The 26,516-nt window shown below is 36.2% G+C and overlaps 3 protein-coding genes across 4 annotated transcripts; 2 read left to right on the top strand and 1 right to left on the bottom strand.

The window, feature by feature from the left end:
• Positions 1–549: 549 nt before the first annotated feature.
• On the top strand, positions 550–9,079 carry LOC117327589 (glutathionyl-hydroquinone reductase YqjG-like). The gene is made up of 9 exons (XM_033884643.1): positions 550–706; positions 4,058–4,065; positions 4,652–4,830; positions 5,126–5,198; positions 5,529–5,727; positions 6,776–6,869; positions 7,211–7,327; positions 7,597–7,713; positions 7,957–9,079. The coding sequence occupies exons 1-9, from the start codon at positions 618–620 to the stop codon at positions 8,065–8,067; spliced, it is 987 nt and encodes a 328-aa protein (XP_033740534.1). The 5' UTR covers positions 550–617; the 3' UTR covers positions 8,068–9,079.
• Positions 9,080–11,639: 2,560 nt separating this feature from the next.
• Positions 11,640–14,649, bottom strand: LOC117327592 (protein DGCR6-like). Its single transcript, XM_033884646.1, has 4 exons — positions 14,413–14,649; positions 13,472–13,632; positions 13,187–13,293; positions 11,640–12,714 (listed from the first exon to the last, which is right to left on the bottom strand). Exons 1-4 carry the CDS (start codon positions 14,544–14,546, stop codon positions 12,505–12,507), a joined length of 612 nt encoding a protein of 203 aa, XP_033740537.1. The 5' UTR covers positions 14,547–14,649; the 3' UTR covers positions 11,640–12,504.
• Positions 14,650–15,168: 519 nt separating this feature from the next.
• LOC117327588 (baculoviral IAP repeat-containing protein 2-like) lies at positions 15,169–26,033 on the top strand. Of its 2 annotated transcripts, XR_004532687.1 has the most exons (7): positions 15,169–15,308; positions 16,817–17,380; positions 17,868–18,022; positions 18,371–18,485; positions 19,693–19,899; positions 20,312–24,156; positions 24,215–24,236. XR_004532687.1 is itself a non-coding variant. In XM_033884642.1 (6 exons), the coding sequence occupies exons 2-6, from the start codon at positions 16,993–16,995 to the stop codon at positions 20,503–20,505; spliced, it is 1,059 nt and encodes a 352-aa protein (XP_033740533.1). In that variant the 5' UTR covers positions 15,169–15,308; positions 16,817–16,992; the 3' UTR covers positions 20,506–26,033. The 2 variants fall into 2 exon arrangements, 1 of the variants encoding a protein (XP_033740533.1); XM_033884642.1 differs by having other exon boundaries at positions 20,312–26,033.
• Positions 26,034–26,516: the final 483 nt, after the last annotated feature.

Below are 26,516 nucleotides of genomic sequence, written 5' to 3'. Positions count from 1 at the left end.
AAGTGTCTTTCCTTAAGCAAGTTCAATGATTTCCTATCTCACGAGTCGTAAGCGAGTAGTTAATTAAACAAGTTTAATAAAGTCAATATTGCAACGACACAACCGAATGATTATGTGTAATAATAACTAATAATTATTAGAAAATAACTTTCAAATCAATTTCCCTAAAAGACCATTTTCTACTCGAACGGTATGATTTCCATCACCAAAACATCGTGTGACATTATCACGATGTTATTTACTTAGTGTTGTTACACGTGTCTTAAGATATTTTTGACATGGCCGTATGACATGACAAAACCTGACATTTTTGTTAAAATTGACGGTCTTCTAATGATGAGAGAGTCTACAAGATAATGTATTTGTACGAGGTCATGAAAAATCCGATCAGAAAAATGCACACCTAACCAATATATAGCTTAGGAACTCAGTGGTGCATGTCGATTACATATGTACCTTTCACATGTGTATCAAACTGTCGGGTATATCGATCGTAGTTTACTGTGGCCACGTGATATCAACCTCCTTGTGTTAATCAAAACTCGCTACACACGTGGACGTGCATCGGAAGGACGAGATACAGCCAACAAAATACATATGTTCATCAGCTCTTGGAAATGGCGGTTCCTGATCCCAAGGCCGGGTTTGAAATACCCACTTCAATGAAAGGAGAGTTCATTAGGGTAAAGTCTTCCTTCCGCGATTGGTAAGCATCCTTTATTTTTAGTATAAAAATGAATTTATTCATGTCAACATCTATCTTATTAAGATTTACCCAGACAACAATACAACGCATATTATGATTTGACTATAAGATCATATTAGAATCATATCTTTCTTTGGTTGATTTCATGGAGTGACGAATTTAAGTTGCTCTCGACACATCATATCCCGACGTCTAGTTGAATTGGGCTAATTGAAACCTATCAGTTTCATTTGTCCATGTATTTGACCAGATCAATATCGATCTGCGCATTTAAAAAATGACTTAAATCATTTAAAACGTCCGCAAAACCCAATATATGATATTTTGATCATGTGAATAGAGAGGAGCATTTTATATTTCGCTATGAAAAAACTTTTTTAAAAACTTACATTTGCTTGCAGGTCTCTGAGAAAAACAGTTAACATGGGTCTGTTCCGCGAACAAGGCTATCTCAACCCTCGTGTAAGAGTTTGGCTGGCCTGCACTCGGCACGTCTCGTACTGACTGGCAAAACACTAACACTCGGGCTGAGATAATCATGTGTGAGAAACAGACCTATGTTATATTCTATTCATTTTATTTGGGAGAATATCATAGTTTTAAGAACGTGGATGTTTACTAATATTTCTTTATGATCGATAGAGCAGTTCCTTATGGAGCGCGTTACGTTTCGACCACCTCTAAGACAGGAATTTGACACGAATTCACAGTTTTCGGTCCATTCGGGCGATTTACAGGATCGGGAAGAATGTGTGATATTTCTGACACAAAATCATTCCTGCAAAATGTTTTTTACATCATGTGCAGTAGCGAAGCGGTCAGTTAATCTGGTCAAATTCATGGACATTTGGTGTCATTGAATCTAACTTGTGTAGAAATTGAACTGTATAGGTAACGTCTAGATTGGTGTCAGGTATGCGCGATGTTAGCTTTTCACAGATATGACAAACTCGACAATGTTTATGAAAACATGTATGTGTGTATAAGTTGAAATCCTTAACAATACATATGTATACAGACACAGCGTACTTATGATACATCGATCAAGTTTAAAATATGACAAACTTATCGATAAAAACAGTATGATAATAACATATAACTAGGCCTGGGTGGTAAGGGACAGTGGTGATATCAATGAGATACTAAAAAACGATTATGTATTATCATTACTTGTACAATAAAACATGCATTCCTGTTTGTAAACTGAACAAACGTTCTAGTTTTTCAACTGATAAGAGATTGCGCGCTACTCTGCGGAACCAGATATCGATCTAGATATTGCCTACCGAAGATTGGTCCAAGGGAAACTCACTCCACTATAGAATTACTCCTGTTTATTATCTGTTTTATTTCCGGTTTATCTTGAACTCGTTTTACTTCTGATCATAACACGTGATAAAGATTTCTTTGCTGTCTTTCTGAGAGCAGTAATCCAATGCCAGCTTACATTACTCAACAAATAATAATCAAAATATAGGCACACGCCAAACAACAATGAAATCCTATCACAAGTAGAAGCTATAGGTATTGAAATGTTCGCTCAATCCATTACTATCACAGTGTTTCAGCAGTTATTTGTTTACACTGATCACCTATAGGGAGTTATAGTAAACAGGCATTTATAACAGGAGGATGATCTGAGATTACAGCATTCACTTTGAAGCTTAGAGTTAACAACTCCATATCTATAAAGAAATGTTTCTCATAATGTATTATGATCTAAAAAAAACTCCTTTATCAACATAACTTAATATAAGTTTGAAATCAAATATAAAACTCGACAATAATCCATAATCCAATATATCGTAATACGTATGTGACAGCGGCTATGAAATTTAATGCATTTATTTGTTTATTTATTACCGGTTTTGTAACAATAATTGTGGAATCAAATCTTCAAATGACTATGCGCTCTTAAAGAGACAATCGAATGATCAGAATATCCATGGTTATGTCCCTACCAGTTGTTACAAAAAAGGACGCAGGTTTTGGTTATACAAACGTGATAATTAAAACGGTTGATTAAGCCATGCTACGTAGTCATACATCCGTTCTATTTTTTCACCTGGATAAATACACTGCTTTATAGAGCAGACTGTCCGCTTGTCGAATACAGTAAACAAATGTGCGTTCTAGCTTTTCAACTGGATGATCGCAGTATACGCATTCCTCGGTAGAATCATATATCGGTCTAGATATCGTGTACCGATTATTGGTCATAGGGTCACGTACACTGTTATAGAAACACTGACACTGATCTCATCGTGAATTTCCGGTTTACTTTGCACTTACGCTTACATTACACATAGTCGGGATATCCTTGTTGACTCTCTAAAGTAGTTCTATCGTTAAATTGCAACTTACGTCCTTCAACAAAAACATAATCAAAATATAGACATCGTGTTTATCACAAATGTAATCCTATCACAAGTATGAGTTTTAGGTATGGAAATGCTTACTCAGTCTCAAGCTCGATATAAGCCGAATTCAGTTAAACTCCATATCCAAAATGTATGCTATCATGATTTAATATATACCATTCTACAAAATAATATGCATTATTCCTACATCATAACGTAAATTAAGCTTAAAATCAAATCTAAAACTCACCGATAATCCTCAATCCGATAACATCGTAATACATATGTGAAAACAAGTGCGAATAATTAATATTTATTATCTTTTAATCACAAAAATAATTTCACGATGAAAACAAATGTGATCGCCTGAGGATTCAAATACCCTTTAAAAGGGAAAAAGAAAACATCTCTGGTTACATAGTATGTTCCTTGTAATAGTTTTACAAACGAGATCACTGAAACGTTGATTAGGCCATGCTAAAAAGGTAATCATGCATACGTTCTAATTTTTCAACTGGATATATGCAATAAACAAACGTGCGTTCTAGCTTTTCAACTGACTGCTTTATACACATTCCATGGTAGAAGCAGATATCTATCGCTTTACAGACAAGGTTGTCTGCTTGATGAATGAAATAAACAAACGTGCGTTCTAGCTTTTCAACTGAATGCTTTATATCGGTCGTTGTCATTACTATTATATCTATTGACTTTTTCCATTGCGAGTGTCTCGATTAAAAGATGTGTACACTCATTCCTTTTTTCAATCTTCTGGAAATATTTTGCACTCCTTTTCGTAGAATTACAAATGCGTACTTTCAGTTTGAAATATATTGTTACACATGTAGGTATGCACATTGCATGTGTTTATTTGGTATACCTGTGTTATACATGTACTTATCATGCCATTTCTGTGAACATAACGGTATACCTAAATTTGTACTTTTGAAATAATAAAAAGGTTTTAATGTCAGGATATTCTTTTTTGTAGGATAACTGGTAAGTGACATCTGAATGAGAATGTCATCATAAATAGTGAGGATTTACACACGCTGAACTACAGTAGGTACATGTAATATATCCAGTCGGGAATAATAAGGTAATACAGTAGTGTTATAACAGGGAAATCACCCGAATGATAAGGGTATGTATTGTAACAATGTATATTGAATATAAGGAAGGAAACGATATTTTTGTCGATCTAGCTGTTATCACATTACAAACAATTGATGGACATTCCAAGCATAATCTCTGGATACTAATTGTGTATGTGGCTAGTTAACAATATCCATGGCTCGCAAAACTAGTTTTCTGCCAAGTGGCACACTTATTATAGGAAATGTTACAGAGTCGCAATATGTCAGCAAGGAATCAATTTGAAAAGGATAAAGAAAACACGCGCGCTTTACTTTCAGACACCATTTGACTTAACGCAGAGACATCCTCAATCAAGACCTTTTGAAGTATTTAATAGAAAGAAGAAGAAAACTGAAAAAGAAAGAAACAAAACTATAGGCTTATAAATAGGCATTAATGATAATATCTTCTCTCACATTGCCTCTTGATTTGCTTCTCGCCTATACAGCGGATGGATCGTCTGGGTATAAGGCAGAGTCCGGGCGGTATCACCTGTATGTCAGCCTAGCTTGTCCATGGGCTCACCGTACCCTGATCGTTAGGAAACTCAAGGGGTTGGAACAGACCATCTCCTGTGACGTTGTAGATTGGTTCATGGACGGACAAGGGTGGTCTTTCACGGACAAGGTATGGATATAGTTATGTTTATATATATCCATCGTTATAATAGTTGTACTCTGGAAATGAAATGAAATGCTTTCTTTGTCTATTCATTTCTTATGTCCGATAAGCATACATTCCGTCAATGCAATTTACATTCAAATTGATAGATTCTTAGAAGTGACAAAATTGTGTTGATTGTCAACCATTGTTTGTAATACTCAATGCGTCTATTAGTTATAATGATACCGTTGAAAAAAGTTGTAGAATCCGTCTGTAAAATGTATTTTACATGAGTATTCATTCCGTTTTATATATCTAGAAACCTAATTGTAATTTGGACACTGTGAATTGTTGCTCACGTTTGCGGGAGGTTTACCGGATAGCTAACCCAGGTCAGTGAGTCTCAATATACCAATTTAATTTAATCATTTCAGGCAAATATAATAATTCGTGATGTTTTTACATATACATGATGTAAATGAAACACATAAGACATTTATACGTCAAAAAGATGTGTTTGAGGCATTTTAAGAAAAAGTATACAGCTGCCTAAATCTGAGGTTTCATAGTATTTCAGTGTTCGAGACCTTCAGCCTAGTTGTATAAATCATGCCACTTTCTTCCTACTATTCGTGTCCTGTTCTAGAGCTGTGTCGAATCGCTACGTCTTCATCGCTCATGTTGATATTACAAATCTATGACAGCCATATGTCCCGTTTTAGATTACGAAGGTCGTATCACCGTTCCCGTCCTGTGGGATAAACAAAAGAAAACCATTGTAAACAACGAGTCGAGCGAGATTATCCAGATGTTAAACTCAGAATTCAATGCTTACTGTGCCAACGAAGAACAGAAGAAGTTAGACTTTTATCCTAAAACCCTCCAGAAGGACATAGATGGAGTCAACGAATGGATTTATCCGTATGTATGATCAGGGATCGATGTCAACCAGATAAATGTCGGGTAAATTACTTCTTGTTGATCGCCACATTGATATATCCATAATACTAATTCAAACTTGATGCAAACCTGTCTAATGAATATGTCTGGAATATGATCTTCGTATCGGATAGCAACATGATGCATGTAAGATTTGTTATCGTTTAAGTTATAGTTGAGTTGAGGATTTCAGCAATCTGATATAACTTGGATCTAAGCAATTGCTTAGTGGAAGAATGAAAACGAAATAATGCAAATTATCATCGTATAATTTACAGTTTATGCATAGTTTTGGGAATCTTGTAATGTTTTCTCATTTACCTTTACCTATTTCGAGATCATTTTCACACAATCTAAACCAGCAAAAGCCTTGTCATATTAAATCAGGTAGATTAAGATGCGCGCTTCTCTTCCTTGGTCGTCTTCAATAGGTAATTAGTTATACGTATTACTGACTTTATCTTGTATTGATTTTTAATATCACATTGAATTCCTGATGCATAGTTTACAAATGTATACCAACTTAAAACGCCATTCCTATGCGAAAATTATAACTGTATTATTACTTATAATCCTCATAAGACAATTGCAGACTTCGAGTTATTATATAACTATCGTTTGGGAGTTGGCCTATTGTACGTACTTGTTCAAAGGGGAATAAGTCAATGTAGAATAGGTAGCCAAAAGCTTTACCATTTGCATCAGCCCTTACATTGTCTCACACAAGCTTTTGATACAAATCCATGTACTAAATTTCGGAGTTGTACTTGGCAAGCTTATATAAAAGTCAGAGTCAATTCATTGAAATCAGTAAAGCAAGCGAATATTAATTTTGACCCTTGTTACCAAATACATAACTTCAAGTTAGAATAGAGTGTGTGATGTTTATGCCTGAATTCAAACTGACTACGTACGTTAAGGTTTCAATATTGCATCGTTAGTGACTCATGAAAGTTATTAGAATTACAGTATTGTTATTATGTCGGTATCATTTGCTTTTTGTGTTACTGAAAAACACGATACGTTACAGGATGGTTAACAATGGTGTGTACAGAAGCGGTTTTGCAAGAACTCAAGAAGCATATGATGTAGCAGTGCGAGAGTTATTCCAGGGTCTGGACAAGGTACTGTACATAGAAATCCCTAATTCAAGCTTATTTATTGTCCTGGACACAATATCAGTGGATCCTAGTTGTTAAAGTATCCTATTGGCAACGCATTGTCTGTAACACCATTTCGCTGTCATCATTTTCGTAAACAACTACCATTGGACAATTCTTATTTTTTGCCTACATTGTATATTAGTAAAGGTTATACCGCAAGGTACAATGTATCACCATTAACTATCCTTGAGATAATTACATTGGATGCTTGATAAGGTCAGAATTGTCAAATGCATTCAAAATCACCAGTTTGTGTTGTTGCAATTAGTAATTGTTTCGAAAACACCTTTTTGTTGCTTCAGGTGGAAGACATCCTGTCTAAAACCCGCTACCTAGCCGGGAAGGAGCTGACGGAAGCGGATATCCGTCTATTCACAACACTTATACGGTTTGATCTGGTCTACGTAGGACATTTCAAGGTAGTTCAAAATAAATGAATGATTATTCTGTATTGATTATTAGTGTTCGGAGTATGTTAGTGATGTCTGCAATGTTAGCATGTGCCGGGAAAGGAATTTAACATCCATGTATTTGTTCCACAAATTTATCTTATCTTATCTTATATTATCTTATAGTTAAACTATAACATGCAGTGAATGAGATCTACTTGAAAGAATATTTATCTTTAGTAATTTCAAATTAGATTTTCCCCCCAAAACATAAACAATTTTATTTACATTTTGTCCAGTGTAACAAGAAGCGGATTGTTGACTACCCTAACATGTGGGGATACCTGAGGGAGTTATACCAGATCCCAGGGGTGGCCGACACCGTGAACTTTGAACACATCACAAAGCACTACATGGTGAGTCCGCGGTCGACCTTGAATGTTTAGCGTATCCATAAAAACGAACTTGTAGTTACTGATTACAACTGTAAACCCTCCACTGGATTGGGACTTATATGTCCAGGGTCGTATTTCATTTAACGTTTTGGTATTTTTATTTATTTTATTAGACCCTGAAATCATCCTTCAGAAATACAGGATACAGTATGATGATTCGTGTAGAAACTAACGACTTATATCTCTCTTATTGTTATTTTATAGACAAGTCATGAATCTATCAACCCAACAAGAATTGTATCCATTGGACCAGAAATCGACTTCACCACTCCACACGGCAGAGAAGCCATGTCAAAACGTGAACAAGGGAGATAATCTTTGATTTACAAATGTAGATCTTACCACTCAAAACGGCTGGGAAGTCGTGTCAGACTGTGAAAATAGAAGATAATTATTAGAGATGAATAATGACAGAAATACATTAAATGTTGTAATACTTATTGATGTAACCTTCATATAGTATTAGAGAGAGGGTCAATATGAAGTGGTTTATTCCAATCGTAATTACTGTGGTCTACATGGATTGAAATACGAGGATTTTCTTTCATGCGAAGATACCGGACACAGGACTTGATATTGACACTACTCCGCTGCTATAAATAAGGGAAATTCAGCATATGTATGTAAAACACAAATTATCAGGCGATCGGTTTGATTTTGTGATATGAAACTTAACAAATTAAAAAAAGGTAATATATTTTAGGAGTATATAGCTTATTTGATATCTTGATATCTAGAACAGATTATCTTAAGTTATGCAATATTTGTTAATTAGCCGACGAGTTTTTATACAGACTAAGACTTACTCTACTCTCAAATACTGCCCTTAGGAAGCATGTAAAAAGAAACAAACACAACAATTTTATAAAGGTTAAGTTAATGTGATTTAAAATTTACACCTATCACCTTGTATATGTTGAGTTATTGTTTTGATTATATGAAAATTGATAGGCATTGTGGTCAGATTATATGTAATTTGTTTATGATGGTGACCTTTGTAATGCGAAGTAGTCTAAAATTTGTGCCCAATCCGTTTGCTTCATTTACGTAATAAGATATGTTTTAATCAATTAAAATTGATCAAGGTCGTTTGAAAATTACACAAGAAAAAGAAAAGGAAGAGCTTGTCTTTATGTAAAGGAACAAAAAACATACAAACTACTTTATATTGACAGTCCAAATATAATGTAGACATCCAGCCACGTCAAATAGGACACAGTATGCTAAAGGTCATTTATTGTTCAGTATTCTTTGTCTTTACTATGTATACCCGTGAGAATGATGTTTCCACAGGCCATGACTAAAATAAATGTAATTTATGAGTTAATAGTTATTCTTTTCTCTTTATCACTCACGAGGACAGTATCATTAAAAGTGGTGACGATACTATATGAGTACATTTGTCATTTTGTCCAATGTAAATTTTAGTTCAAAATGTTTTCATTAACAAGGTAATCAATATTTTTTATTTGTTTCAGTTTACTTTCTCAGCCCACATGGACGCAGAACAATATCTAAATATCCAAATAATCAAAAATACAAATTCTGCGGAAGTAAATTGAGAGTGAAATCTGTTTTCGTAGCGAAGTGGCATTTCTTACTGAGCATTGGTAGAATATCAACGTCAATGGTATCTACTATAAATACTAAACACTATCATCTTTGCGTGTTTGACAAATTTCTAAACAAATAAAACTCGCATTAAGGCGTTTGCCACGTTACAAATAATGCAGATATTTTCACATTTTAAAAGCATTTTAAATATCCAGTATTGACCATTTGTGAGAATTGGGCGATGAAATAAATAGATTTTGTACATCAAAGTGTATGTGCAAAAATTCAACAGTATTTTTAGATATGAAAATGTTTCAAAGTTAAAACTATAAATTTTCGGTAAGCTGTGCTTTGACTTGCACAGGTGGGTTTTATGGGAAAACGCCAAGATACATCAAAGAAGTCCAATAAGACTTATATCGATGTCATCCAGTGATTCGGTGATTCAGGGTTATTTCCGACTTGCATATTTGTCGCAATATCCACCAATGTAATCAGGTGGAATAAGACCTCATATACGTATAGGAGTAGGGTTAAATATGTTAATTTAAATGATTTCTCAACAAAATTTCATGAAAAGCAACTTTTTTGAGAGTGCTGAGAAAATTATATATTTGAGTGAAATAAACTAGGACAGTAACACTGTAAACAATGGAGTGCCGGCTCTGAAATTAAATTCATTCGAGATATTGTTATAATAAAAAGTTTCGTGAATTTGGAATTACAATTGTGAGAGCACTAACAAAGATAGATACGAGTGAAATAAACTAAGGGCAATAACTCTTTACATAACAGAGCGTCAGTTTTGAAACTCACTCATTCAAGCGATTGTCATAATAAAATCATACATCAAGTTTGAAATAAACTAAAGGTAATTATTCTGTTAAGAAAGGAGTGAAGTCTCTGGAAATGAAACTAACATCAAATATTGCCATAATGAAATGAAATGTTAAGTTTCATGAAATACCCTTGAGAAATGAACTCGTGAGAGCTCTGACAAAGTTAAATTGAGTGAAATAAACTACCTCCTTAGATCAATATCTGTGTAATGATAGGAGTGCGGGTTCTGAAACTGGAACTTATCACAGATGTTGTCTTAGAAATGTCAGGTAACAATTTTCGTGAAATTCCCTTGAAATGTGACCTTGTGAGATCTAGAGCGTGGATAGTTTGAAGTGTGTGAAATAAACTAAGGGCAAGAATTGTGCAAATAAAGAAGCGCATGTTCTGAAGATGGAATCTCATTTGCGATCTTGCTATATTAAACTCCTGTACATTGTGTAACAAATTTCATGAAATTTCCCTGAGAAACTAGAACTGTCACCAGGATGGCCGACTAATACCCCCGCAATCTGCACGAGTCAATGGTGAATTGGAACTGTTAATTAGAGGCTAACTAAGATAACCCGTGCATGCCGATATTTCTCAAATTCAGAATGTCTGAAATATGTGTTGTTCACAATAAAGAGAATTCAGTGACCGGTTGCCATAGCAACTATAATTTTGAGAAAAAGAAAGTGGCATGCACATCTACACATGGTCCTCTAGATTGATGTGAAGTTTCATTGGAATCGGTCCTTGTGTTTAGGAGGAGTTTTCTGGACAAACTTTAAGTTATGGTTCTGATAAAAAAAAACCTGTTTATAGTGACCAGTTGCCATAGCAACCATAATTTTGAGGAAAAGAAAGTGGCATGCACATTTACACATGATCATTAATATTTGTGTGAAGTTTCATTTGAATCGGCCCATCGGTTAAGGAGGAGTTGTCCGGACAAGATGTGTCTACAAACAGACGGACGGACAACAGACAGACAACCTGATTCCAGTATACCGGCCTTACCCCCCTAACTTCGTTGCGTATGGGCTAAATCCAATATCCCCTCCAAAAACTAGCTGTTTGTGAGGTAACAATGAAAGTTACTGTATATACCTTTATCATCCCAGATAAAATGCATTGCTCTGTCAGTAAACTGTTGTGACTTTATGACCTTAAGTTCAAAAGTCAATTGAGTGTAAAGAATCAACACTAAGTAATTAAATATCTTGTCTAACCTATTATATTTTCTTGTACATCCTTCAAGTTTCTCATTTTCTAGAGATCCATTTTGTTAAATATGTACTTGATGTACCATACATGTAGGTGCATATTTCATCAACTTGCATTTTATAACAAATTGAATGTAAATGTGATATAGGACAATAAATTCAACAGTATTGACACAATAGATGCCGTCTTATCTAATGATCGATTAATTGTATTGACTTAATTTAAGACTGTCCATGACACTGTAGTCTACCTAACTAGAAGCAGAGGAATCACCAGGTCCACAATGATACTTCCGATAATGAGAAATTTTATTTGATTCCATTCTAATATACAATTTTAATTTGTCAAACAACTTATATCAAATATTCGATACTTTTCAATAAGTGAGCATATTTATTTATCACAAAAGTGTTCATTCATAATCATATAGAAAGTACATGTATAAACTCTGTACATATATATCACACCTACATATCTATCTCTCAAACTATCTCATTCTTCATTATAATAATCAATTGAATATACAATCCAAGTTGTTAAGTGTGCACAGGAATCAAAGACATAATTTTACTTGATATTCTGAACAGTGCATTATATGGTATCATTGAGCCTATCAACAGAATGGCATTTTAATGTTAACAATAACATTGACAAACAATGATATATATGATGGAACAACTTGGGTTCCACCATTCTTTTTGTAAATCCATTTGATCAAGTCTCTGAATAATAACGAAAGAGATCTCAAAATGGGAGAGCATCTAATAAAAAGGATTATTATAAAAAAAATATATAAATGATTACAACAAAGATCATAATGTTCTTTTAATGATGAAGAATTAGACCTGGTAGATATGAAAATGGCTACTGTCCCTCCTAATATGGGTGATCTCCTAATGACTGTGTCTCATTTTAAAAAAGATCAGAGATTTTTCTAATGGTAGAGTCTCTATGAACAAGATCAGATTCATCTCTAAATGACTGAGTTTCTATGAAAAAGACCAGGGTGATCTCCATATGGCTGAATCTGTATGCAAAAGATCAGGTAGTCTACAAATACAGAAAATAAGACTGATCTCTAAATGACAAAGTCTCTATGAAGAAGACTTGAGTAATGACCTCTAAATAAAAAAGTCTCAGAAGCAAAGGTCAGGAGGGAATATCCATATGACTAAGTCTCTGTATGAACTCAAGGAGATACATCTGAAGCTGAATGTCTTGTTTTTTGTTGGTGACGAAGAATCCAGGAACACCAGCCCGCTCCAGCATCACTTGTTGATCCATGACCTTCTGATCCAGATCCAGGATGATCTTCATGTCCCGCTTCTTCACTTCTTCTTCACAGCGCCGCTCTAGTGTCTGAAACATACAGCAAGCACATAACAGTCATCATGTTATAATATTGTAAACATTTAGAGAATTTATCAACTTTAGAGTACACTATTTGATGACTGTCTGCTTACCAAACTCCAGTGTTTGATATACAAGCATTTTATGTTATTAAATTCGTAATTTGACAGTCATGATCATGATTCTAATAGCAGAAGTGTTCTGAGTAATTGGGTGCGACTATTGCACCTGCAGATTACTGTGGTCATCTGTCAAAACTTGTTCACCTGTGTAGCTATAGCTTGTCTTGTCAGATATGGAGAGGGCTGTGCTAAAAGAGTAGTCTTTTAAATAAAAGTTTATGGACAAAGGATAATGAAATACAGGTACTAAATGTTGTTCTAGTCCTATTTGGGTCAGATACATAAGTATTAGCCGCTGTGCATCTGTCTACATGTGTAACTATTTGCCTATTTGCAAATTCCACTTTATGTATACTCACAATTTTCTCCCTTTCAATGGTACTTTCCACTATAGGGAGGTTGTGTGGTTTGGTCTGACAAGACTGTAACATCTCCTTGTGTTTCTTCTGAAGGTCATGTCTTTGTGCTGTAATGTCAGTAAAAATACAGCCACAGTAATATTTTCATAATGACTTATTTCGATTTTTTCACTGTTATTTATAAAATAAACAGAATATATATAAAAAATGGGAAATTCTCACTAGCCTGGGCTTGAAAAATGAGTGAATATTATTCAGGGTGTGACTTAATATATGGCTGCACACCTTTATGGTCATTGACGAGTTTGATGCGCTGACTAGACAGGTGTCTCTCTTCCAGCTGCTGCACTTCCTGAAGGCTTCGGACAATCTCAAACATGGTGTCATCAAGAAGAACATTGGCTAGACCAGACAGTACATTGTATGGCATCCGCTGCTGATACTTACTGAAAACACAATGGAGAGATTCATGGCAATAATATATATAATATGGTGGTTCATAGGTGGCTAACAAATAGTACATGTAATATCTATCATAACCACTGGAATTGCAAACCACTAGACTAAATTATAGTGGTCTCTTCGACCTGCGAAAAACATCTGTAAAAACACACACCTTTTTCTTTTTACGGGGGTGCCATCTTAAAGACGATAATACCCTTGGGGGTTCTGGCGCAGAGGCCTGTTAATGGGGTAATTGACAAGTGATTTTTTGTGTGCAGGGTATAGATAAAATGTAAAAAGGATAAAAAACAGTGGTGTGGTTTATTGTGTGATTTAGACTTCAAGAGCGGTATATAGGTTATGTGTGCCTTGAAGTCGTCTAGTGTTGAGCACTGTACTGCTGCTGTTGCCAGTATTGGAAGCTCAAGTGGATTCCAGTGTGTTATTGTGTGAGGGAAGAACGAATATTTGTAGGTGCCCTTTATAGCAGCTTAGTGTTTGTATGCTTGAGGGTGTGCATGTCTCGTTCGAGGGTCTGTAGGAGTGAGTATGTGTGTTGGGTTTATGGCTACGAGTTGGTGTACAATTTTGTAGAAAAAAAAAGAAGATAATTCATGTGTGTAGACGACGTGTTTAAAGTGTTGATCATAACTGTCACGATTACTTGCATTGGTGCGATTTATACAGAATAATCAAATAAGTTTAGCTACATGTACACGCCCATATTAGCCTATTATCATGGATTAATTACAATTCCATTAATTGATCTATGGTTTACGAACCCAGGGAGCTCTCTGGCCATGTTCTGAAGCTCCTTCTGTAAAAAGTAGTGTCTCCTCTGCTGCAGCTCCCTGCGTGCAATTTCATCCTTCCTTGAACTAAGGGAAGCAGGATCAAGATTGCTGGTATCCGACATGTTCTACATGCTGTACACGGGCCTCATTAACACCATTGTCTCATCACTGGAAACATTATTTGGACAAAAATGACGGTTGCTTTCGTTTACACGGGTGTACCGATCTAGATAGATTTCGGAATAAATTACCGGAGATAGCCATGCATGAGTAGAACAGACATTGCGAAAATTCTCGTGTTTAAGGTACACATTGACACTGATTGAGAATAAATACAACAAAATGAAGACACATAGGTAGTCTTAGTTCTTTATAAGTAAAACTCTTCTGAGATTAAACGTCTTCCAATCTAGTGAAGTCCGCATTAGATCTAATTGAGGCGGTCGGACCAGATAAACAGCAGCATCCGGAATTCCCCGGATATAACATAAGCATTCTAAACGGCAATACCAGTACCGGTACTGTTACACACATGAAAAACAGAGAAAATGTCAAGTTATTTTTTAAATATGCTTGAATAACTAAATTGCGCTTTTTTTCTTTCAATTTATGTTTACAATTTTCCATAACCTTTGAAACGGTTCTCGAATTGCATAAGTTTGATAATCCATAAATAGTAATAAAATACGGAATTCCATTTCTAAGCTGTTTTTATTTTTAGATAAATAAACAAACGCGGGGAATTCCCCGATGTCTCCAGCGATGATTTGTACCCACTAGAAAGCCAGTCTGTCAGTTGAAGATATGGATATATATTTTCGCCCATGAAGAACTTGCTAAATGTCATTTATTCAAAAAATGCCAATGGCCTTACCCAACATATGGTAAATATTGGTGATGAACTGATGAATCTCGTGCACCCCACAGGTTAGACTGTGGACATGATTATGTTTTTAATCAAAATGTTTTACATTATAGATTATCTAGACGAGTAAATTACCTTATTACAATCGCATGCTTAATTTATAAGGTCAATGCACAATATATCTATTTACAAATTAAGCATAAAACTAAAACAATATATGTTATTAAGTAAGATCGACGTCAATCATAGCCAGAGTTTCCTCTGGCCCTGGCACCATGTCCTACACCATGTCCTACACCATGTCCTACACCAGACATGCATGGTGTCAGGGCCAGAGGAAAGTCAGGCGACGTCAATCATAGCTGCGATAACGAAGCTCTGGACGACGGACGGACAATTTCTGACAGTTGGTCGTCGTCACAGAGCAGTGTAGGCAGGGTATGAATATTCATTCCACGTCAATCATACTGGCAATACATACATGTAGCTATAGAGGGCAACTAAAAATAATGAAGAAAAACAGTTGTATGGAAACACTTTGATCTTATATATAAAGCAAAAAAGAACAGACAACAACGACGTGTCATCTCTTAAAGTAGAAGGGAAAGTAGTACATGATCCTTTTTCCAAAGCACATATGCTTTAAATGCACAATTTCATTCCGAAATTTCCAGTCATGCCTGACATTACTATCACATCAAAAGATATTACCCAGAACTTGAGTCATCTAAATCCAGGCAAATTAAAGGAGCAATGCAGGTCCAGTGAGTGTGAAACCAATAACACCTTAATACCTTTCTCCTGAGATTGCCCAATCCTACAAATAATTTTCAGCAAATCATTAAATTCTAGTAAAGTCCTAAAGGATTGGAAGTTAGCATATGTCTCACCCATATATTTAAAATAAAAAAAGGTCCTAGGTTCAATCCTGAAAATTATAGGCAAATATCATAAACCTTTGTATGCTGCAAATCATTATATTATTCAACATTGTGAACCCTGCTGACAACCATAACATATCCTTTACCCACTACAATACATTTTCTACGAATTAAGATCGGGCGAGAGTCAGCATTTAGATTTCCTAAATGATGTATCACAGACTATAGATGACAGAAGGCAGAGTGATGTCCTCATCATGGACTTCTCTCAGGCGTTTGACAGAGTGAACTATTCTCTTCTCTGTCACAAGCTTAGATACTATGGAGTAAATGATAAAGCCAGCACCTGGATAAAAAAATACTCTCAGACAGAGAACAGTGTATACTTGTGATTGAAACCCAGTCAGAAAATATATATTCTTTAATCACAAGTATACACTGTTCTCTGTCTGAGAGTATTTTTTTATCCACATGCTGGCTTTATCATTTACTCCATAGATGTTAGATTTTTTTACACAGTAACAAGTTATCATGCCCAAGCGGCATTGTAAAAATCTATTAACAAAATGTATTATAATTGTAGGACCATTTATTGGATTGTTTTTATTTGATGTATTGCTGAAGTATGTTTTTTTCAATCTTTCAGGCTTTACAATCTTTATTGTCCTTTATCTGAGCACCCAAATATCAGATCAAATTTCTAAGAAAGTATATTACATGAACTGCTGAAGAGTTCTGCAATGTAATTAAAGAAAGGCAGTGTCACCCCCCCCACCTCCAAGAACATGCATCAGGAAATAAATTGGTGAATTGGGATCCAGTATGACGGAGCCAGAAGATGACCGAGCATATCTTGTAAGATTGAGAGATGATTCTAAACAGCGGAGGACAACCTTTGCGAAGCATTGGCCATCCAGTAAGCCATACATATCTGTAGATGAGCTGATACGGGAAGGATTCTACTGTATGGGCAGAGGAGATGATAGTGTCCAGTGTACATACTGCAGGGGCATCATCAGGAACTGGGTCGAGGGGGATGATGTCTATCTCGAGCATTGTAGACTGTTTCCGCAGTGTCCATTTGTGAAATCTGTGTTCAAACATCCTAAATATTGTGATTTTGAGGTAAGACTGGCATCATTTACTGATTGGCCGTCTCAACTAAAGCAGCAACCTCGGCAGATGTCCAAAGCTGGATTTTTTTATATTGGTAAGTCTGAAACGTCATCTATGTACATGACTTTGTGTGTCATAGCTGTGAAGATCTATGAAATTATCAATGATTTACATAAATATTTTGTGTTATATACCAAGAAAATTAATAATTATATAGATTTAAATTTCATATAATTCTTTTTCATAATAAAAATCATCTGCAGAATATAATAAAAAAAAAAAAATGGCTTACAATTTATAAAAATCTTGATGAGTTACATTAATATTTTGTGTTACATACTAAGAAAATAATAGTTCCAACAGATTTAAAATTCAATTAAATTCAATTCCAAGATGAATGTGTTTTTTAATTTCATTTCATGATTAAATTTCAGATGCATATATTCACCTTGCTTTCCACCATCCCATTACCAAATTTACATACTTTAAAACACAAAATAGATAAATGGCAGCAGTATACATGTACTGTACAACCAGGTAAAGTTGTTGAATTTCACCTTTTATTGACTGTATTTGTACAGGTGTAGGGGACAAGGTGCAGTGTTATTGGTGTGGAACAGTACTGAAGGATTGGGAGCCTACTGACGACCCTGTACTGGAACATATTCGTTGGTCTGCAACCTGTAGTTGGATGGTCATTCTAAAGGGAGAAAAAGTCATACAAGAAATCATCAATGTAAGTAAAATGCTTTGTATTTAAACTTAAATGCCACGTATGGGTACATGTATATCCAAACTTTCAGTCATATCTGAGCTTGACATGTCACACACATAAATTTATGTCTCCTGAATAGTTCAGGACTTCAGTAATTTTTTGTTCTGGACAGGTGTATCTGTCTTTTATTTTCATTATATAGCTTTATATCCCTCTGTTTCTACCACTGCAAGGTTGCTTGCAATATTATCATGAATATAAAGAGTAAAGCATACAGGTGCATGTCTCTTTAGTACAGGTAACTCTTTGTTTTGTTTAAGTCAATCTTTAAAGTTTTCTCGTTTGTTTAACACCTTTATGTGGTTACAGTCCCAGTCTTCTGAAAACCTGACTGTAAGACAACCTCAAGAGGACGATCCATTAGACCGTGCACGACAGATGGGCTATCAACCAGACAAGATACAGAAGGCTGTTGAGAAACTAGGTTTGTTCTTTTCCATTTTGAGCCATTCAGGGAGGTTTTATAAGTAATCATGTGTACAGAAGTCAGGCACAGATCTCCCGAAGTCTTTTTTTTGTTCCCTTCAAAAACTTATGTTCACAATCACAACAGGATTGATCAATATGCCTTGAATTGGAATGTAATGTATTAAAAAATGTTAAAATCATAATTTTATGCAGCCAGTCTGATCAATATATATACATGTACCTACATACTGCAGCTTCTTTTTTTGATGAGGTTGTGAAAATTTTTTCACATGCACTTAAAGTGCCCTGTAATTTGTACCACGATTTTCTTATATTCTTTTTTAGTATAAAAAGCACTGATTACCCAAAATAATTAATTTATGTGATATGAAACACTCATGAAATGCTATCTCCTGAGAAAAAGATTACAATCGAATGTCAGACCTATGTTTGAGTTAAGCTCGTAAAAATTATTTCCTGGGAGTGTTGATACATATGCCAATTAAGTCAGGAGCCATGCATGTTGGTCTGTGAAATATAAAGGGGAGATAAGTCATTTTTACGCGATAAAAAGAAAAACCACAATATGTTGCATGATTATTTTTTTTTCATGGTAAGGTTGTGCTTTCATTTTTCCGTTTTCTAATATTTATCATAATCTATCACTGTAAGATGGAGATATGATTTCATTCATGTCAAAATAGTTTTTTGGAAAATCAAAATCAAAATTCCATAATTTGGTGAAATAAAAAAGTCCTCAAAAATAAAATTCTTTCTTAAAGGTAGGGTTTTTGAATGAAAATAAGATTCTCCCAGTAACCACTAAACATTTACAGATAATTATGGGTTTTTTTTCATCCTTATTTTGAAAAAAAAAATTCTTTTTTTGAAAAACTGCATTTTTCTCCAAAAAAAAATAGATATATAAATTAGTATAGAAAGGCACAGTAATTTTTTTCAACAAAACAAATGGTGACGCAAAGATCACTCTTGTCATCTTTTGTGATACTTGGTTTATTATTTCCTGACCCTGTCATATCCCCTTAATGAAATAAAATACTGGTTCAATTCAGTGTCTTACTTTCTGTATTCTCTTTATTTATTGAATTATCAAATCTGTAATATTCAAAAATGTCTTACCTAAGATAACTTATTTGACATTTGTTCATGAACTAATTGAAAGGCATTATTTAAAAAACATTTGTTTGATTTCAAAACTTCAGGACCCCAGTTTGACCTTCAGTCATTGCTCAAAACAATAATGGACCTTGACAATGTTCCGGTCGTTATTCCACAAGAACCACATGGACCAGATCTTACTCCACCAGAACATGCAGGAGTGTCCTCCCCTTCTCTGGTACCTAGTGATCCTATGCAAGCATCTGGTGCTCAGACTGCCATCCCCCATGACACTTCAATGGAAGATTTAAGTAATACATTTTAATATTCTGGCAAAAAATAATTCATTGAGATTTCTATTTCTGTATTGAACAATTAATACAACTTCAGGAAGGTCACTATATTTACAATTTTTTTTCTTCAAGGCAAATATCATATACAGCAAATGTACACAATATGTCTTTACTGAATGTTAACTTTGGGATTTCAATCAGAACAACCCCTCCATTTTGTGTTTCTTCTTAAAACTCTTGAGATAAAAAACAGGTTGATAAGCGATGAGGGAAAATGTGTATACATGTATATACCATTGTTAAACATATACATGCAATACATTAGAAAACGGCAGAAATAATGGTGTTTGTTTTACTTGTATATACCATGTTATATCTTGGACCTTAACCTATAATTGTTCTTTGCTGTGAATAATTTCTTTCATTACAGAACTACATTCTCTGACGAAGGAACACTTTAGTCTGAAGCTGCGTTCCCAGTGTAAGATCTGTATGGAGGAAGATGTGTGTGTAGTATTTTTACCTTGTGGCCATTTGGTCTGCTGTTTTTCATGTGCATCTCTCCTGTATGAATGCCCAATCTGTCGAGGTGCAATTGAAGACAAAGTACGGATTTATTGGTAGATAACAAGTACAGTCAGATCTTATACATTGAGTTCTAGTATGGGTGTACATATTGTGTACACTTCTTTCTGTTGATGATATTATGGCCCTACCACATAGTGGCCGACACCCAATAGTGAATGTCTGTCTGTGCACCAGTGCATCTGTCCAAAACATCAGTATTCGTGTCTGTTTCATAACTTTGTAACTAGTCTTAGTAGAGGGATGGAACTTAGCATGCTTGTTAACAAGTATGTGATAGTGAGTCACACACTTAATTTGTTCTGTCCTTTAAAGGTCCCAGACTCATGACTTCTCATTGTACCCTATAGGATGAACTACAGAAAGTGGTGTCTGTTTCATAATTTTGCAGTCGGTTAAGTCTTGTCCTTACCAGACATGCTTGTATGGTAAATTTATTACTGCCACGATCACTAGCTGTTGTCATTGCCCATCATCAGTGTTGGTCCACTTTGTTAATCTGTAATTCCCTCAAAATTGCTTGACAGATTTCAACAAACTTTCACGGTTTTTAGTCCCCAACCAGTGAAACCAGGGGGACGTTAGGTTTCCTTTCCGTCCGCATATTATATATATGTATGTATGTAACACCAAAGTTTTCAGTACTCAAGCAGCTTCATTCCTTAAGGGATTTTTGATCACGATTCACACAAGGATAAAGGACTGTTATATCCCAGACAAGTTGATTTTGCGGGTTTTTGGTCAAGGTCATATTTACTATCTTTAGTGGAGGCCGATAGGGGATAAGTATTGCTTTAGCAATACCCAGTATGCGTGTTTAATCAGGGCACGGAGATGTGCAACAGCTAGAAGGCCAGATTCCTTAGAGATGATTTCCATGTCAATTAGTAGCATTTAAATATTATTTAAATACATTGTTATATTTCATACATTCCGATAACATCACAGTGTATGCAGGGTAAGAGTTGTTCCTGCAATGACTGACATGTAGGATCAATTTCTTTTTTCAGCATTTGTGTTAGTTTGTACAAAATACAGCAAGTTACATATAAGACACATGCTTTTAATCGACCATGGACTCTCAGCCATTTCAGAGGACATATCATATTTTACATGACATACAAATATATATGGTCAAATAGAGATACCATTGTTCTAAATGATCACATTTATTTTTATTAGTACAACACCGACACTTATGTATCACTAGTTTTGCTGTATATAACCAGCAATAGGCCTATGCCTGGTAATAAGAACCCCTCATCCACATGATTAAATATGTCAGCAAATATCAGTATGTAGAAGAGAGTGATTTCTAGTTTAATTTGCTATTATCAACTGTATTTATTACTGAGATTTGTATAGGGGAAGTGTATTCTTATATGATGCCAATAATCATTCTTTTGTAGCAATAACAGGATTTTGTCCAAATTCGGTCTGAGCATCCTTGAGTGAGTGGGAACTACAGTGTAGTTTTGTATAAACTGGCTCTTCATGGGTTGGAGGATCAGGGTTGAAAAGGAAGATGAGAGATACATCCTTTAGATGAAAACTGCTTCAATCTTCTTTTGTTTACTGCACAATGGATTTTGATGAAATTTGGCCTAGAAGATTATTGGGAAAAAGGAGATACAGTGTTATATAAATGGAGGGTCAGCTGGGAGGTTGAGGGGCAGACCCCAAGGGAAAGATATAGGAACATATTTCAAAATTTTCTCCTGTTACAGTAAAGGGATATTGATCAGATTAAATATCCAGGTGAGTTATGCAGGCTAACTGGCTTCTTGTTTCATGCTAACTGATGGTCAATTGGGAATTCAAGCCAGCTAGATTCAAACTTTCCATACCAAATGAGAGTTTTAACTGATCTTGATGATAAATATATAGAGGTCAAGATAGCCATTTGAAGGAGTTCTGCCCTTGTGTGATCAATGTATGATGTCTTATGCCTAAAGTAACATACATTTTTAGGTCATCTGACCCAAAGGGTCGGGATGACCTATAGCCATCATGCTCTGTCTGTCCTCGTCCGTCATGCTCCGCCCGCCATCCGCTGTTAGACTGTTTCTTTCAAAACCCTACTCCTCCTTAACATCACTGTGGATTATTACCAAATTTGGTGTGAAACATCATGGGATGAGGGCAATCATATTTTATATAAATGAGGCTGATCTAATCCCTGGGGCCGGAGGGGCTGGGCCCCAAAAGGGGAGCTTTGGTGAATTTTTGCTTTAAAATCCTATTTCTCCTTAATATTTGGTTGGATTACAGACAAATTTCGTGTGAAACATCCTTGGGGAGGGCGATCATATTTTATATAAATGAAGCTGGTGTGACCCCTAGGACCTGAGGGGCGGTGCCCCAAAAGGAGAACTTTGGTGAAGTTTTGCTTTAAAACTTTACTCCATCTTAACCCTTGAATTCATTACAACCAAATTTAATGTGAAACATCATTGCAGGAGGGAAATTATATTTTATATAAATGAGGCTAGTGTGACTAATAGAGCCCGATTGCTGGGGCCCGAAAAGGGGAACTTTGCTGTGAGTTTTCTTTGAAACGCTACTCCTCCAAAACTGTTCAGTGGATTACAACCAAATTTTGTGTGAAACATCATAAGATGATGGCAATCATAATATATATAAATGAGGCTGGTGTGATCCCTGGGGACAAAGGAGTGAGGCCCCAAAAAGGGAACTTAGCAGAAATTTTGCATTAAAATGCTACCCCTACTTAATGCCTTAATGGATTACAACCAAATTTCGTTTGAAAATTCATAAGGGACGACAATCATAATTTATATAAACGAGCCAGGTCCGACCCCAGGGGAAAGAATGGCGGGGCCCCCAAAAGGAGAACTTAGGTTAAATATTGCTTTAAAACGCTACTCCACCTTAATGCCTTATTTGATTACAACCATATTTATCATGAAACATCATTTGGGAAGAAAATGTATATAAATGAGGCTGGTCCGACCAATGGGAATAAAGGGGCGTGGCCCCAAAGTGCTTTAAGATATCCTTCGTTAATCCAAAATGGATAAAACCAGATTTGATCTGAAACATAACTGTCTGCAAACAGACAATTTATGGTAATGATGCTGGATAAAGGGCTGTGTTCCTGCTGTAAGTGTTTGTCAGATGATCGTTTAGGCCCATGGGTCTCGTTTAATAACCTGAACATGTGGATCCACACTATCCTAGGATAAGATTTCCTTTTATGATACACTGGATAGGTGGGGATGGATCCACACTATCCTAGGATAAGATTTCCTTTTATGATACACTGGACAGGTGCGGATAGATCCACACTATCCTAGGATCAGATTTCCTTTTATGATACACTGGACAGGTGTATCCGCACTCTTCCCAGGATAAGATTTCCTTTTTATGATACACTGGACAGGTGCGGATGGATCCACACTATCCTAGGATCAGATTTCCTTTTATGATACACTGGACAGGTGTATCCGCACTCTTCCCAGGATAAGATTTCCTTTTTATGATACACTGGACAGGTGCGGATGGATCCACACTATCCTAGGATAAGATTTCCTTTTTATGATACACTGGACAGGTGCGGATGGATCCACACTATCCTAGGATCAGATTTCCTTTTATGATACACTGGACAGGTGCGGATAGATCCACACTATCCTAGGATCAGATTTCCTTTTATGATACACTGGACAGGTGCGGATGGATCCACACTATCCTAGGATCAGATTTCCTTTTATGATACACTGGACAGGTGTATCCGCACTCTTCCCAGGGTAAGATTTCCTTTTTATGATACACTGGACAGGTGTGGATGGATCCACACTATCCTAGGATAAGATTTCCTTTTATGATACACTGGACAGGTGCGGATGGATCCACACTATCCTAGGATCAGATTTCCTTTTATGATACACTGGACAGGTGTATCCGCACTCTTCCCAGGATAAGATTTCCTTTTTATGATACACTGGACAGGTGCGGATGGATCCACACTATCCTAGGATAAGATTTCCTTTTTATGATACACTGGACAGGTGCGGATGGATCCACACTATCCTAGGATAAGATTTCCTTTTTATGATACACTGGACAGGTGCGGATGGATCCACACTATCCTAGGATAAGATTTCCTTTTTATGATACACTGGACAGGTGCGGATGGATCCACACTATCCTAGGATCAGATTTTCTTTTATGATACACTGGACAGGTGTATCCGCACTCTTCCCAGGATAAGATTTCCTTTTTATGATACACTGGACAGGTGCGGATGGATCCACACTATCCTAGGATAAGATTTCCTTTTTATGATACACTGGACAGGTGCGGATGGATCCACACTATCCTAGGATAAGATTTCCTTTTTATGATACACTGGACAGGTGCGGATGGATCCACACTATCCTAGGATAAGATTTCCTTTTTATGATACACTGGACAGGTGCGGATGGATCCACACTATCCTAGGATCAGATTTCCTTTTTATGGTACACTGGACAGGTGTATCCGCACTCTTCCCAGGATAAGACTTCTTTTTCTCATACACTGGAAAGGTGTATCCACTTTCTTCCCGGCTTGAGGCATCCTTTTGTCATTGCTCTTTCAAGGATCAGACTGACTTTTTTTTACCCTGGACAGGTGTACCCACAAGCTTCTTAGGATGAGTTTTCCATTTTTCTTACCCTGGACATATGTATCCACACTCTTCCTGCGGTAAGACTGACTTTTTTTTTACCTTGGACAGTTGTACCCTCAAGCATCTTTGGACGAGTTTTACATTTTTCTTACCCTGGACATGTGTATCCACACTCTTCCTACGGTAAGACGTCCCTTTTCTTACCTTGGACAGGTGTACCCATAAGCCTCCTTGGGTGAGATTTCCTGCATTCCTACAATGGACATATGTATTCACACTCATCCTAAGGTGAAACTTCATTTTCTCTTAACCTGAACAATTTGTTCGTCACTCTTACCAGTGAGATGCTTCTTAATATCACCATATAGTTAAAATGAGGAAACCAGACCAAAACAATAACAGAACATGACGTCACCAATACAACAGTGTCATGATGATAATTTAATCATATCGCATTAAGAATGTCTTGTATTATTAAGTTTCCAAATACTCCGCAATCCTTGTGCTTGTCAAGTTAGAAACCGCCATTAGGCTGACATTTCCCTCTCTCACCCCAAAGGAGATGAACATTCTATTAGTCTCTCCCTACAATGTTATACTAGGTAGACGTTTCTAGTCGGAAGGGACCACTGTGGCCTTGTGGTTTAGGTGTCCTGACACTTTATCACCAGCCCTCCACCTCTGGGTTGCGAGTTCGAAACCTACGTGGGGCAGTTGCCAGGCACTGACCGTAGGCCGTTGGTTTTTCTCTGGGTACTCTGGCTTTCCTCCACCTCCAAAACCTAGCACGTCCTTAAATTACCCTAGCTGTTAATAGGACGTTAAACAAAAACAAACAATTCAGACTAATTGCATCGTTTCATAGAAACAACGCTGATTTGACGGCAACAGGCAATGAAGGAACGTAAATCTTGCATCAATAAGATCACCAGGAGGGTAAGAGAAAACCTATTTAGCCCCATGGATGTGTGGCAGGGGGGTCTCCACTCATGCTGGTAGTAGTTTACAAACACTGACTGCAAGCCTCTATGGTTACAAACTTAGAATCGTTTAGGAGGGAGGAAACGTTTGATATAATAGATATGTAACGTCTCCCCTTGGGGGTAAAATTACCCGTTATACTTATTAGCTCACCTGGTCCGAAGGACCAAGGTGAGCTTATGCCATACCGTGGCGTCCGTCGTCCGTCCGTCTGTCCGTCCGTCTGTCGTCCGTCCGTCCTTCAACAATTGACTTATTTGACTTCTTCTTCATAACCGCTGATCGGAATTTGCACAAATTTGGTCAGAAGCATCCCTATGGGTAGGGGATTCAAAATTGTACAAATGATGGGGCTGACCCCCTGGGGGCCTCTTGGGCGGGGCCAAAAGGGGTCATTTTGGCGCTATTGATATAAACGACTTCTTCTCTGAAACCA

Source organism: Pecten maximus, chromosome 5, assembly GCF_902652985.1.
Source record: "Pecten maximus chromosome 5, xPecMax1.1, whole genome shotgun sequence".
Lineage (NCBI taxonomy): Eukaryota > Metazoa > Mollusca > Bivalvia > Pectinida > Pectinidae > Pecten > Pecten maximus.
The sequence above is the reverse complement of the archived record's forward strand: the minus strand, read 5'-3'. Positions and strand labels throughout refer to the sequence as shown.

What these genes read in the sequence shown, in the direction of transcription:
- LOC117327589 (XM_033884643.1), top strand. Translation starts at nt 618, where the DNA reads ATGGCGGTTCCTGATCCCAAGGCCGGGTTTGAAATACCCACTTCAATG. An exon ending in GTCAACGAATGGATTTATCC is followed by an intron (nt 5,728 to 6,775) that starts GTATGTATGATC and finishes GATACGTTACAG; the next exon opens with GATGGTTAACAATGGTGTGT. An exon ending in TCTACGTAGGACATTTCAAG is followed by an intron (nt 7,328 to 7,596) that starts GTAGTTCAAAAT and finishes CATTTTGTCCAG; the next exon opens with TGTAACAAGAAGCGGATTGT.
- LOC117327592 (XM_033884646.1), bottom strand. Translation starts at nt 14,546, where the DNA reads ATGTCGGATACCAGCAATCTTGATCCTGCTTCCCTTAGTTCAAGGAAG. An exon ending in ATGGCCAGAGAGCTCCCTGG is followed by an intron (nt 13,633 to 14,412) that starts GTTCGTAAACCA and finishes TTGTGTTTTCAG; the next exon opens with TAAGTATCAGCAGCGGATGC. An exon ending in ACTCGTCAATGACCATAAAG is followed by an intron (nt 13,294 to 13,471) that starts GTGTGCAGCCAT and finishes CTGACATTACAG; the next exon opens with CACAAAGACATGACCTTCAG.
- LOC117327588 (XM_033884642.1), top strand. Translation starts at nt 16,993, where the DNA reads ATGACGGAGCCAGAAGATGACCGAGCATATCTTGTAAGATTGAGAGAT. An exon ending in TCATACAAGAAATCATCAAT is followed by an intron (nt 18,023 to 18,370) that starts GTAAGTAAAATG and finishes ATGTGGTTACAG; the next exon opens with TCCCAGTCTTCTGAAAACCT. An exon ending in CACTTCAATGGAAGATTTAA is followed by an intron (nt 19,900 to 20,311) that starts GTAATACATTTT and finishes CTTTCATTACAG; the next exon opens with AACTACATTCTCTGACGAAG.